This window comes from Triticum dicoccoides, chromosome 6B (assembly GCF_002162155.2).
Source record: "Triticum dicoccoides isolate Atlit2015 ecotype Zavitan chromosome 6B, WEW_v2.0, whole genome shotgun sequence".
In the NCBI taxonomy this organism is placed as follows: Eukaryota; Viridiplantae; Streptophyta; class Magnoliopsida; order Poales; family Poaceae; genus Triticum; species Triticum dicoccoides.
In genome coordinates, this window is record NC_041391.1 from 598,359,855 (window position 1) to 598,372,378 (window position 12,524).

Consider the following 12,524-nt stretch of genomic DNA (forward strand, 5'->3'; position numbering starts at 1 on the left):
AAACATGGTGCTTTATGCCACATATTATTATCCAATGATGTGCTGCCATCCTATGATGTTTGAGTAGATTTCTTTTGTCCTACGGGTTAATTGTGGTACGGTGTGATTGATACGAGTTGTATGTCAATATGGTGTTGTTCTATGATGCCCTCGGTGTTGCGCAAGCGTGTGGGATTACCATTGTAGGGTGTTGCAATATGTTCATGATTAGCTTATAGTGGGTTGCGGGGGTGACGTCAGCCTAAACCCGAGTAAGAGGATTGTTGCGTATGGAATTAAAGGGGACTTTACACTTAATGCTATGGTTTTGTTTTACCTTAATAATCTTTAGTAGTTGCGGATGCTTGTTAGAGTTCCAATCATAAGTGCATATGATCCAAGTACGAAAAGTGTATTAGCTTACGCCTCTCCCTTATTGCATACGATAAGTATCTATCATGTTATATTCAATTGCCTAGGGACAATCTTTCTCATTGTTCTACAAAAGCTCTACACTAAACCAATTTTATTATCTCACAAAACTCTTAGTTTTATTCTTGTAAATTAGTTTTATACTTGTTTCTAGGTAAAGCAAACATTGTGTGCGTAGAGTTGTATCTGTGGTCGATAGAACTTGAAAAAAATATTAATTCTACCTTTAGCTCCTCATTGGGTTCGACACTCTTACTTATCAAAAAATTCTACAAATGATCCCCTATACTTGTGGGTCATCACCTACTTTATAAGTTGCAGGGGAAACAGAATAAAAAGGGTTTTATCTAGACTAGGAACGGAAAGGTAAAAATGGGAAGTAAAAAGACACTAAGTTTGCAAGGGAGATGCTTGAGTAATAAAGCGTTCTCGAGGGTTTCGGAGTCATCACTACTAATACTAACTGTACAACGAGTGCAGAGCATAGCTCTCTATCATATCTCTAAGCCACTCTTTATGTTCATAAGTGGGCGGATCCTAGTATATATATGCTCTACTTGAAGTAGACTCCATATCACATATGCCACTATAGTAGTTTCCCCATGTCGGTTTTCACTATGGTTAATTAAGGGTTTCCCCTTGCACACAGGCAGATAGTGGGTTTCCCTGTTACTCCCCTACAGATTGCAAAAGGTGAGGAAAGAGGCTTTTACTGTCTCCTCAAATTACCTCAGCATCATAACCTAAAACAACGACAATAATATGCTTCACGGTCAATCACAAAATTAATGCGAGTGATGCCTCCTCTCAACATTTGTGAAGGCTACTAACTCAAACATAAACAGAAGATATTGGATCGCTTGAAGTAATTTTATTCTAATCATATAGAATTCATCCATCTCCCCGAGAACAAAGTACGACTTCTCAAACATGTAAAAGGAAAACATAAAAGAGAGGATCAAGTTACAAGATGACGTTGATCCAGTGAAAGGAGAGGGCATTGCAGTGTTTGTGAAGGCAGCGTGATGATGATGGTGGTGATGGTAATGGACTGACGTCGGTGGTGATGGAGGCGGTGCTGGCAAAGGCGGTGTGATGGAGATGACACCGACCCGAAGGCTGGTGTGCGAGGTGGCAGAGCCTCCTCTTCCTTCTTTTGTTCTTGTCTCTTCTTTTATGGAAGTGGTGTTGGAGCAGCAATGAAGGTGATGGATATTTATCTTGGATGAATGACGGATGATGACCATGGCTAGAGTTGAAGGTGTATATATGAGGGCTCTCCCAAAGCCTTCTTCGTAGATGTAGCTTTTCTATTTGATTAAAGGGCTCTAGATGAGCCAAATCCCTTCCCAAAACATCCCTTATTGGACAAGGAAGTCGTTGGAACAAACAGGAACGAAATCCATGAAGAATCACGTCCAGAAAGGCAACTTTTGGTTGTTCTGAGTGCATTATGAGCGGCGGCTCAGTCGAACACTCTGACATCCTTCGGTAACACGTCATTGTTTCTTCATACAAACTTGGATTTTGACATTATGTGGCTCATATGAATGATGTCGACGCACCTGGTATTATATCTCGTTTTCTTGAGCACCTTGCAAAATGCTATTTTTGGCATTCCAAATGCCTAAGTCTAGTGCCTGGAAGTTTTCTGTATTGAAGCCATCATTTGACTTTTCATCGTGCTTGGTTCTAGGTTGCTCCAAAATACATGTAGACAAAAAACTAATAAAAAGTAAATTAAATCACAAACTATGTAATGCTCACAATAAAAAGAATGAAAACCGAAAATCATGCATAATGAATATATAATTGGTTTAGTGGGACATGATATATGTAGACAGTGTGCAGCAAATGGGATCTAAAAATGCATAAAATATAGAGTCATCACAATACTAGTACCTTCTTGTTTCGTCCTGTCAACTCCTTATCTAGAGGTAGTTATGATTATGTAGATGTAGACGTCATGGACAATATGTCTTAGAAGGTATAATTGTTCTAAGAAATCTTCATTTACTTCAATCATACTCATGTGTTATTATTATACATTATATTTTGCTCGTTAAATTGTTTTGGATAGATTATATTTTAGTGGCACTACACAAACAGACCAAGTCTAATTTCCTCCACCATGCGCCTGCACTAAACGAGAGACATATGAATTACTTAGGATGACGCCATAGTATGAGCACACAAACTTATATTTATAGGTTTTACAAGTATGTTCAATACGTTGGCCACTAAGTGTATTCAATTAATGTACAATTGGTTGTGAACTCCAATTATATGCTTGTGTTTTATGAAAAGTAAAGTGCTTCTGCAAATGTATGATGCGTGCATGTATATTTTGGGTGTATGCCTTCTTGTCAATTTCACTTCCATGGATGGCAACAAAACAGAAATAAAGGCCCGTAATGAAAAGTAACGGCGATGTTATCATTGACCGAGCAGTGATATGTGTTCAGAAGTCATCACTAACCGGCCAACTGGTCCGTCTGAGGTGGAAAAGTCATTACTGGCCCCTAGCCATAGACATGCCAGAACCGCGTTAGTGATGATACGATTTCGGCGGGCAGTGCTATTTGGTTCTGTAGTAGTGGCGATTCTGAATTTTGATTAGTTTCATGCATGCATTTAGTACTTAATTACATTACGTGGGGGAGGGGACCATGCATGTGGCTTTTGGCAGAATGCATGCTCCGCCCACCCCACATCACATGCTTTTTCTTTTGACTTTCAAATTTGAATATATTATAGCTTTTGAACCAAAATATTTTTTTTTGTTCAGTTTACATATTGGGGTTCCTCGCAACGAGAGCTTTGAAACAAGGTAACTCTTGAATACGTTTTGATAATTTTTATTTTTTATCCAAGTTTCAAATACTAAAACTTGAATATTATTACTTTTGCTAAGTTTTATCAAGTTTCATATGAATCAACTCAACTTGTAATATTAAGTTTATGTTTAGGTTCTGAGCTTAGGGTTTAGGGTTTATGTTTTAGTATCTTTTTTCGAAAAGAGGCGCTTTATTGCTTAAAAGGTTTAAGTATTACACGTGGCCTCTGTATAATTAAGATGCACACAACCAACAAAAGACCTTAGGACAAGCGAAAATAAAAGAAGAAGGCGAAATACAAAGAAAAATGTATATCTGTATAACACCTAAATCGACGGTTGCCCAATCCTAAGATCATGTTGTCACCATATTCGGTAAATGTATCCCTCGCCGTAGCCTCCAATCATGTACACACCTTCATAAATATGTCTCGATTCTCAACTCGTTGTAGAGAGGACCATAAACAAAGCGTCCCGGTGCATCTGTAGATAACCTGCATAAATGAAGTACTTTTATCGTTAAAAACTTTATCATTTCTATATAGCCAAAGCGATCAAATCACGGCAAGCGCTCCCATCCTAAGAAGAATTCTAAACCTGTGATCAATCCCATGTAACCAGTTGCCAAATATACTAGCAACACTACAAGGAGGATACAAGCCATAAGCTATTTGGATGAATGATCATATAGAACGAGCCAATTTACATGGGAAGGACAAGGTTTTATTATGTCATCATGCGGAAAAAGTACACATTGCATACTTCCATGCCAATTCCTCTTAATAAGATTATCTTTAGTAAAAATGACTCCGCGACGAAGATACCATGCAAAGATTATATTCTTAAGAGGTATCTTCATCTTTCAGATCTTATTATTATCAACTGGCACGTCAGACTGGATCAAAGCTCTATACACCGACTCCACTGAGAATTGCCTATTCCCATGTAGGTTCCAACGAAATACATCGAACCGCCGTGACAACTGTACCATTGTTAATCGTTGGAGTAGTATGTTCCACAATTGGTGTCTAGGTCCAATCAAATCCTTTCTGAATGTCACATTTGGCGGAAATTATTCCAAAACCTTGGCAATATTATCACCCTCGTGACGCACAATATTTTAGTATCTGAAACTTGATGAATGTATCCTTCGTTTTATCAACAGTTCAAACTTGATAAAGTTTTTAAAACTTGTCAAAACGCCAAAACAGTTGCAACATGAAAAACACCCCACTGGAGTGCAACCAAAATTGTTGCAACATGACGCCTATGCGTAGCCAACATACAACAAAAGCGCTTGCAGCATATGGGAACAACCTAGCAACATAAAAGCCACAATCGACATACTTGCCTATCAACGCTAACATTTCAGCTTTTTCTCTAAAAAAACGCTAACATTTCAGGTGTTGCCTGGTTTTCGCTGGCAACGAATCCGGCCCGCGTGAATTGGATTGGGTGACCTGGGACCCGTTCCCGGTGATTTTAATGGGAATCATTAATCTCTCATAGATGAAACGCCTCGCCCAAGTTCACTTTGAGATTGAGAATTCGTGTACTCGCTTATTCCGTTGCCGGCCTTGAGCTCCGGGGTGACAGCCTAGGTGATCTGAGTTGATCATGCCTAGCAATGGCGATGTTTTTACGTCGTTACCTTGTTGAAGGCATTGTTCGGATATGCTCGGACTATTTCTTCAGGGTGAAAACCTAGATTCTGACCTTAGGTGGTTGGATCCGGTGACGGCGGCTATTGAGCGTCGCTCCCTTTCTAAAGGCGTTGCTGTTGAAGAATCTCGTCGTTCGTTTGGTGTAATAAGATGGTTGGTGCGGATATGGTCATTGATGTAGTTTGCCGATTATGGATTTGATCGCTTCAGGGTTTTTTTTTTCTCACCTACGCATAGCTTTGGTCTTGTATGACTTTGCTATTTGTTGGTGTATTTTTGTGTGCGTGTGTTGATGTTGGTTGTGTGCATCCTAGCTATGCAGAGGCCGGGTGTGCTCATTGTGTTTGTATCTTCTTGATGCTCCATTTTGAGCCAATAAAATTCACCCTTTGTCGAAAAATTCCGTTGCCGGCGTCTGATCAGGACTTTCTCTTTGGGAACATTCTTCTGGCAGGGCTCTCTGCATCCGTGGCTTTACAGCCTCCATATATTTCTACGCATTAAAGTGATTACTACCTCCGTCTCGGTGAATAAGTCATTCGCGTAGTTTTAGGTCGACGATTTAACTATCTAAATATGTATTATATGTGACAAAAAATATATATTTAGAAACTACATCCGTGTAGAAATCTAGTGATATACTTTTCATGACATATAACACATATTTAATTTCTCAAATCGATAACCTAGAACTATACGAATGACTTATTCACCTAGACGGAGGTAGTATATTAGATTAGATTCCCAACACTTACTTCTGGGTGTTCAAGGTCGGCGTTCGCGATTTTGTTTAATATAGCACTCCATGTGATGCCATGGACTGAAGTATTGCAACTTATGGCATTTTGAGATCCCCCGACGCATGATTGTATGCCTCAATTGTTTGTTGTGTAGCTGTGTCCTCGGAATCACTCCCCGGAGCGACACATATATTCCTCGAGAAAAGAAGCATTGGGCCTCCATTGCTAAATTATAAGCATCGCACTTTCCCATGTGAAATCATGCGTACCAAGTTGTTTATTTATGTTTGCCTCAAAAAAAAAGTTGTTTATCTATGAGATACATGTTGACGTTGCTTATGGTACGAGATCTTCTCGACCATTACGATCCACAAATATTCAAAGTTGTGTTGTATTCATGTGCGTCCCTCGAAGGGGCTGAAGAAGGCTTCATCAACCTCCGGAAGGCCAAATAGTGTGAACCGCTTGTGCTAAAACAACACCAAAACAAAACGGTGTCGACGGTTTTACCAGTGGAAACGGCAAGTATGAAACGAACGGAGGAAACGGGCAAGCAGCAGGAAGCAACGAACGAGCGAAGGACCATCCCGGTAGCGATCATTGCTTCCGTCCACCGTTCGACAGCTAGGGGGTGCTCGGCTGATGACTCCGGTGGAACCTGACAGAGTAGCCGCCCCAGATGCCGCCAATCGTCGCTGCACGGGCACGGGTCTGCTGTGGCTCACACTGACAACGATCAGGCGGAAAAGGCCATCGGCCGGCGATGATGAGGCTGGCAGGGCTCCGTAACAGCTGAAAAAAGGTGGATACGGCAGATGCTATAGCAGTCCAGTGTTAAGGGTTAGCTGTGTTTGGTACAGTATGAGCATGCTTGGATACGTTTTAGTCCCATGACTAAAAGTAGTGGGACTAAAACTTGCTAGTCCCATCCATGCTTGGATTTAAGTACTAAAGAGACTAAAATCTAGTTATTGAGCATTTATTATCCTCCAAACCCTCCAATCCAGAACTAAGGAGAGGAATTAAATGAGGAGAGAGAGAGCTAATACATATTTTAGTAGGTTTCCCATGACTAAAAGATTTTAGCCTCAAGACTAGTCCTAGCCTCTCTTTAGTCAGGGGTGCTTGGAACTTTAGCCTCTAAAAGAGACTATTTTTAGTCAGACTAAAAATAGTCCCTTGTATCCAAGCACCCTCTATGTATACTGCAGTGTGCATGAGCTTCTACCGGTACTAATATAATCTCCTGGCAGAGTGTCAGGCTTTGGATCTCGTGGCGAGCATGGTTCGTGAAAGCTAGGGAAACGAGCCCTATGCACTGTATGGATAAACATACGGTCAGGGTCGGGTCAGGTCAGGTGCATACGGGCACTGCTATACCGCAGTAGGTACGCTGTACGCATTATTGGGGAAATCATTTCAGGCGGGCCTGCAGGTTCAGCTGGCCCATACATCCATCCATCCATGGCGCCATCGCGCCCGTGAACTTCATCGCTCGCCATGGTCAAGCTCAAGACACGTACGACCGCGACATGCACGTAGCATCACGCACACAACTTGCCACGAGAAGACGAGCCGTACACCGCACCGTGGGATTCCCGCGCGGCGAAAGCATCGGTGCGAACTCGTCGTTTTCCTTCCCCGAATCATCGATTGCGCACCCAAAACGTCCACCCGAGATCCCGAGCAACGTCGACCGGAGCTCGCATCGCATCTCGTTCACTTCACCCGCCGAAGCACGCATGTGAAAACCAGCGGCGCGCCGCGCAGGATTTACGGCCGGTTTCCGGCGCTCGTTGAATCCTCGACGAGGCGATGCGGACAAGACATGGCCTCGCCTCACCTCACACGGTCACATCGGCGTCGGAAATCTATTGGAGAGGCGACTTTCCCGTGCGCGCAACAGTCCATCACCGCCTCCCTCCTGTGCTCATACACATGGACAATGAATTCCTACGTACGCCACGCACCGCCACGCCCGAGTCCGATCGGCCTCAGTACAAACGGCGGACGCCATGGAGCCGAGGGCGCGCGCACCAGCGCGAGACGCCGACTCGGGCAGGGCATCGGAGCTAGGGAGCGAGTGGCGCACATGGCCTCATAAATTCAGTCCCGCGGGGCTACGCGACTCTGATCCCGACACCGTGCAGGTCGACGCGGACGCCTGACCCGCCGTGACAGCTTCCTCGCCGGCGCGGTGTTGACCGCGCCGGCGCGGACGTGAACACCAATTGCGCCACCACCACTAAGCAGACGAGATAAGCACACAGGAGCGGCTTAATTAATGGTTGCCCTAGCCATAAGGAAAACCCATGACGAGTTGACGAGTCCGATGGCTAGCCGCATCTGTGCAGATCACATTTCTTCTCTCCAGCAACCGGCATTTGTGTCCATTATAAAACGCGCCCATCACTATTTTCTTCTTTCTTCAAAGAGAAGTGATGCCTGCTGGGAACAATCCCGCATAAGATACTGCGTTGGACTGGCTTGTTTCCAGGGCGATGCTGGTTGGGAGCTGGGCAGGGGAATTGTCATCCGAATTTATAAGCCCATCCCTGGCATCACCAGGGGGCAGCACGGAGAGGAAGAATGATGACGAGCTTAACAAGCCATCATAGAATAGTGATACAAGGGCAGATCAGTCATGAGTTTTTTTTTTGTTTTTTGCGGGGAGATCAGTCATGAGTTGTGTATGCATATTGAGCCACGATGTGTGGCATTTATCACGGGGCCTCTCCGTGGCATTCCATTCATGAATGGTTTAGTTTGGAAATGCAACTGCAAGGGGCTCATGCTTGAGAGTGGACTTCCGGTTGCACCATACATGTATAGTTTGCGCTCCCACTAACGTCATTCGGTGCGTGGTGCTTTTAATTCTTGCTGTTGCGGTGCACTTTAAAATTCTCGTGCAGGTGAATAGCAACAAAACTAGCACTGCCAGAGCACAACATTTTGCTTCAAGTTTAGTGCACGACGACCAACAAAAACTGCACGGATGAATGCCAAACAATTTTTAGCGGGGTGGATGTAGGCCCAGTGTCAAGATCAGCTCGGCCAAACCAGCAACTTTTGCTTGATCGAGTGCATAGAATTCAATTAATTCGGGGAGATAGATAGATAGTAGATGGAAGCAAAACTGGTTAATTCGGCCGATCTCCGTCATCCGTACACGACGGCCCACGAAAAGCAATCGTTTTGTAGATGCGGCCGGTCTCCGTCTCTCGCCGTTTGTTGCTACGCCGGCCGCAGACTGACGTCTCCGACGAGCGGTGCACCCAAAAATGCAGTACCTGACAGCGTCTGTTCACGTGGTGATCGCGAGGTCGAAAACGATCGAACCGGTCACCGGGACGGGATATGTACCACCACCACGGCACCACCTCGGCAACCGAGCCGTTGCTCTCTCTCCTCTTTATAAAATACTGGCGCACCACACGCTCGCCACTTGCTCGCGCTCTCCCTCGCCCACGTTTCCCCGGCCGGCACAGGCTAAGCCAAGCTATAGGACCAGCACCCAGCTCTGGTCACGGGGAGCGTGTGTGTGCCCGTGTGCGGCTGCGGCGGGCCGGAGTGAGCGGGGATGGGGAACTGCCAGGCGGCGGAGGTGGCGGCGGCGGTGGTGCAGCACCCGGGCGGGCGGGTGGAGCGGCTCTACTGGTCCACCCCCGCGGCGGAGGTGATGCGCGCCAACCCGGGCCACTACGTCGCGCTCGTCACGCTCCGGGTCGCCGAGGAGCGCCAGGACGCCGACGGCGGCGGCGCCCGCCGCACCGTGCGGCTCACCCGCGTCAAGCTCCTCAAGCCCAAGGAGACGCTCCTCCTCGGCCACGTCTACCGCCTCATCACCGCCAACGGTAGGCTTCGAGTCACCGATTCTCGTCCTCTGCCTCTTCTCCTCCATGCTGTGCCCACTGCTAACATGGCATGGAAAAATGGTGCGCGCAGAGGTGACCAAGGCGGTGCAGGCGAGGAAGGAGGAGAAGCTGAGGAAGGCGCGGCAGCAGCTGCAGCAGCTGGAGTCGTCGACGCGGCAGAGCAAGCTGCGGCCGGCGGCGGACGGTGACGACGTCGACGACGACGACGACGAGGCCAGCTTGGATGAGAGTCTCGATCAGGTGGTTACATGGACTTGAGCTCTAGTCAATCCAACTACTTCTTTCTCTCTCTCTCTCTCTCTCTCTCTCTCTCTCTCTCTCTCTCTCCGCCGATGCCCCCATGCACGTTCTCTGCATGATTGATGCGCCTTTAATTGCCTTCCCTCCAAGGGCTACTGGTTAGTTGTTCCTCGCGATTCTCATGTCTTCTTCCTCAGTTCGTCCACACGCAACACTCGGAAGATGAATTTTATTTGGGTAATCGCCATTAGAATTTGTGCAGCTGCAAAATCTGCCTAGTTTCAGCAGAAACCGTTAGCATTTAGCTCAATGGAGAGAATCGGTTTGGAGTACCTGACACTGACAATTCTCAATCCCCAATTGACATGCATAAAACAAGATGTGGTCCTGTGGATCCAACTGATTGATGCCATGTACCGTCCAGAAGGGAAATTAGTGCTTAAAATAGAGGGATGCAGAATGATAAAAGAATCATGATGGTAAATAAAATAGTGAAGAGTCGCAACTAGTGTCAGGAGCAAAGAATCGTCTGCGAGATCCCTTTCTGCTTCTGTTCTGAACCGCGGCAACATGCAAATGTTCCATCTTCTGATTACTCTACACCTGTGACTGCAGTTGGCACGCCAGGAGGGAGGAGATGGCCACCGGAGCTCCGGCGCCCGGCACCGGCAATGGCGGCCCTCGCTGCACAGCATCGACGAGGCCGCGAGCTGAGCCCGGCCATGCATAGCCCTCGGTGGATCTTCTGTATTTTCGGCGTCCACCGGGCCTCGACAGATTAATCTAGCTCGCATCACATGGGTTGCTGCCACATCTGTGTTGGATCGCTTCTGAAGCGGCTCCGTCGATCGGAGCGTGTCCGTGTACATTTTCAGGGTTTCTCGTCAGGATCTGTTAGTAAGAGTGAGGCTGCTTTTTTTTTTTTACTCCTCTTGATACATTTGCACCTGATTAAGATGCATGAAAGAAGTTCAGAACACGAGTAGCTAATACTACATCCATACAAGAGATGATGCCATTGCCATGTACCAATGCACATGCACCTGTGCATCGATCTCGTTCATGCTCATGGCCTCTCATGAGTGATGGCGTTTCTCTGTGTTGTTGTTGCAATTCTTGGCGCCGAGTTCTCAATCATAAGCACGGCGCCGGCTGTGGGCGCACCTGCAAGCTGCGGCTGCAGGTGGTGGGACGGAATCGTGCGGAGAGCCTTTTGGGCTGGAAGCTCGTTGGGCAGATTCGCGTCGGCGCTGCACATTAGTTTATGCTCCTGCAGAGAGTTTAAAAGTTTGACGCCCACGGTACCTAAGCTCTGTCTGTTTGACGCTTTGGCATTTGGCAATGGTGGTTGGTCACATGCTCTCTGTGGGCTGCCCCGAACAACACAGGAGCTGACATTTCCACCATAGATTAATGGCCAAGCTGTTAGTTAGTTACTCCTACATGTTGCTAACCGCAGCTCGCGGCGATTGAATACTGGCAGCATCAGCTACTGTGCTTACCACTAGTTAATGTGGCCGGCACCAAATGGATCCACCCAGCCTCCCATGGCGGGGTGAGTTCCTCCGTAAGTGGCAGCTTTTGGCCAGTCCTGGACGCATCAACCGTATGTGGCAGCTTGGCGGTGGCAGCCGCTTTATCCATCAAAAGGCCAATTATGCAGGGTGATCATATGCTTTGGAGATCGCCTGCAGGCTGCGCCCGAGCCCGCGGTCGGAAATGAAATCTTCGCTTTAAGCTGGGATTTGGATTGTGTTTCTGCGCAAAAGTTACATGTACTACGTGCTTTCCTTGTTCATCAGAACCCTGAACGAAGCTCGCTAGAAGGACGACGACCATGAGTTTAGCTCGTGTCATGTGCCGTGGAGAAGTGCCACCGGCGGACTTAGCCTGGCATATCGGGCAAGCTATGTCATGCTTGACAGCGGACAACGGAGTACGTACTTGCTGAAGTACAAATCGAGACGGTTGGAGCACGTACGGAGCTATGTACAGCAACCAACGGCTAGCATTGCCATATCTCCCGTGTCCATCTTTCCGTTTCCTCAAACACACGGCACACTCAAGCGCGTGCCTCAGATTCACGGAGTACGCACGAATTTCCGCGTCTGGCCGACTTGAAGATTTGCCACTCCACGAAAACTCAAACGTGTGCTCGGTTCGGGTAGCGATCTGTGGCACGTAGGCACGACAGCACGTGGATTTCCCGCCATTCGATTGCTTCTCCGAAAATTAGATTGAACTTTGCAGCAGGGACGGTGAGGGGCGGCTAGAGGCTCCCTGCCTGCGTGCTGACGGCGGCATTCGTCTTCACAACAAGGCTTCGTACGGTTCCAGTCAGCTGCGAGATCAGGGTGACGGTGGCGTCTGTGACATCATTTCCTTCTCGAGGCATCGTTGTTGCAGGTTGCGACACAACGCTCGGGTTGCTCTAGGGGAAACTCTAGATCTGGGTCTCCCGGTTCAAACGATGACGGCATCTTCGGTAAAAAAATATACGTGATCTAAGCGCTCTTATGTTTCTTCGCGGAGGAAGAAATAAAGATGGTTGTATGCATCATTTGCCACGGGCGGGGGTAATCCTCCTTTCAAAAATAATGACCATTTTTACATCAAAATACTCTTTATTGCAAGGTGATCACTGAGGGAGTCCTGGATTCAGGGGTCCTCAGGTGTCCAGTCTATTCAATATGGGCCGGACTGATGAGCCGTGAAGACAAAGCAGAAGACTATCTCCTGTGTCCAGGTAGGACTTCTA

General features: G+C 46.8%; 1 protein-coding gene across 1 annotated transcript; it reads left to right on the forward strand.

The window, feature by feature from the left end:
• The first annotated feature begins 9,056 nt into the window (after nt 1-9,056).
• LOC119325996 lies at nt 9,057-10,776 on the forward strand. Its single transcript, XM_037599713.1, has 3 exons — nt 9,057-9,505; nt 9,597-9,766; nt 10,382-10,776. The coding sequence occupies exons 1-3, from the start codon at nt 9,232-9,234 to the stop codon at nt 10,478-10,480; spliced, it is 543 nt and encodes a 180-aa protein (XP_037455610.1). The 5' UTR covers nt 9,057-9,231; the 3' UTR covers nt 10,481-10,776.
• The last annotated feature ends 1,748 nt before the right edge of the window (nt 10,777-12,524 follow it).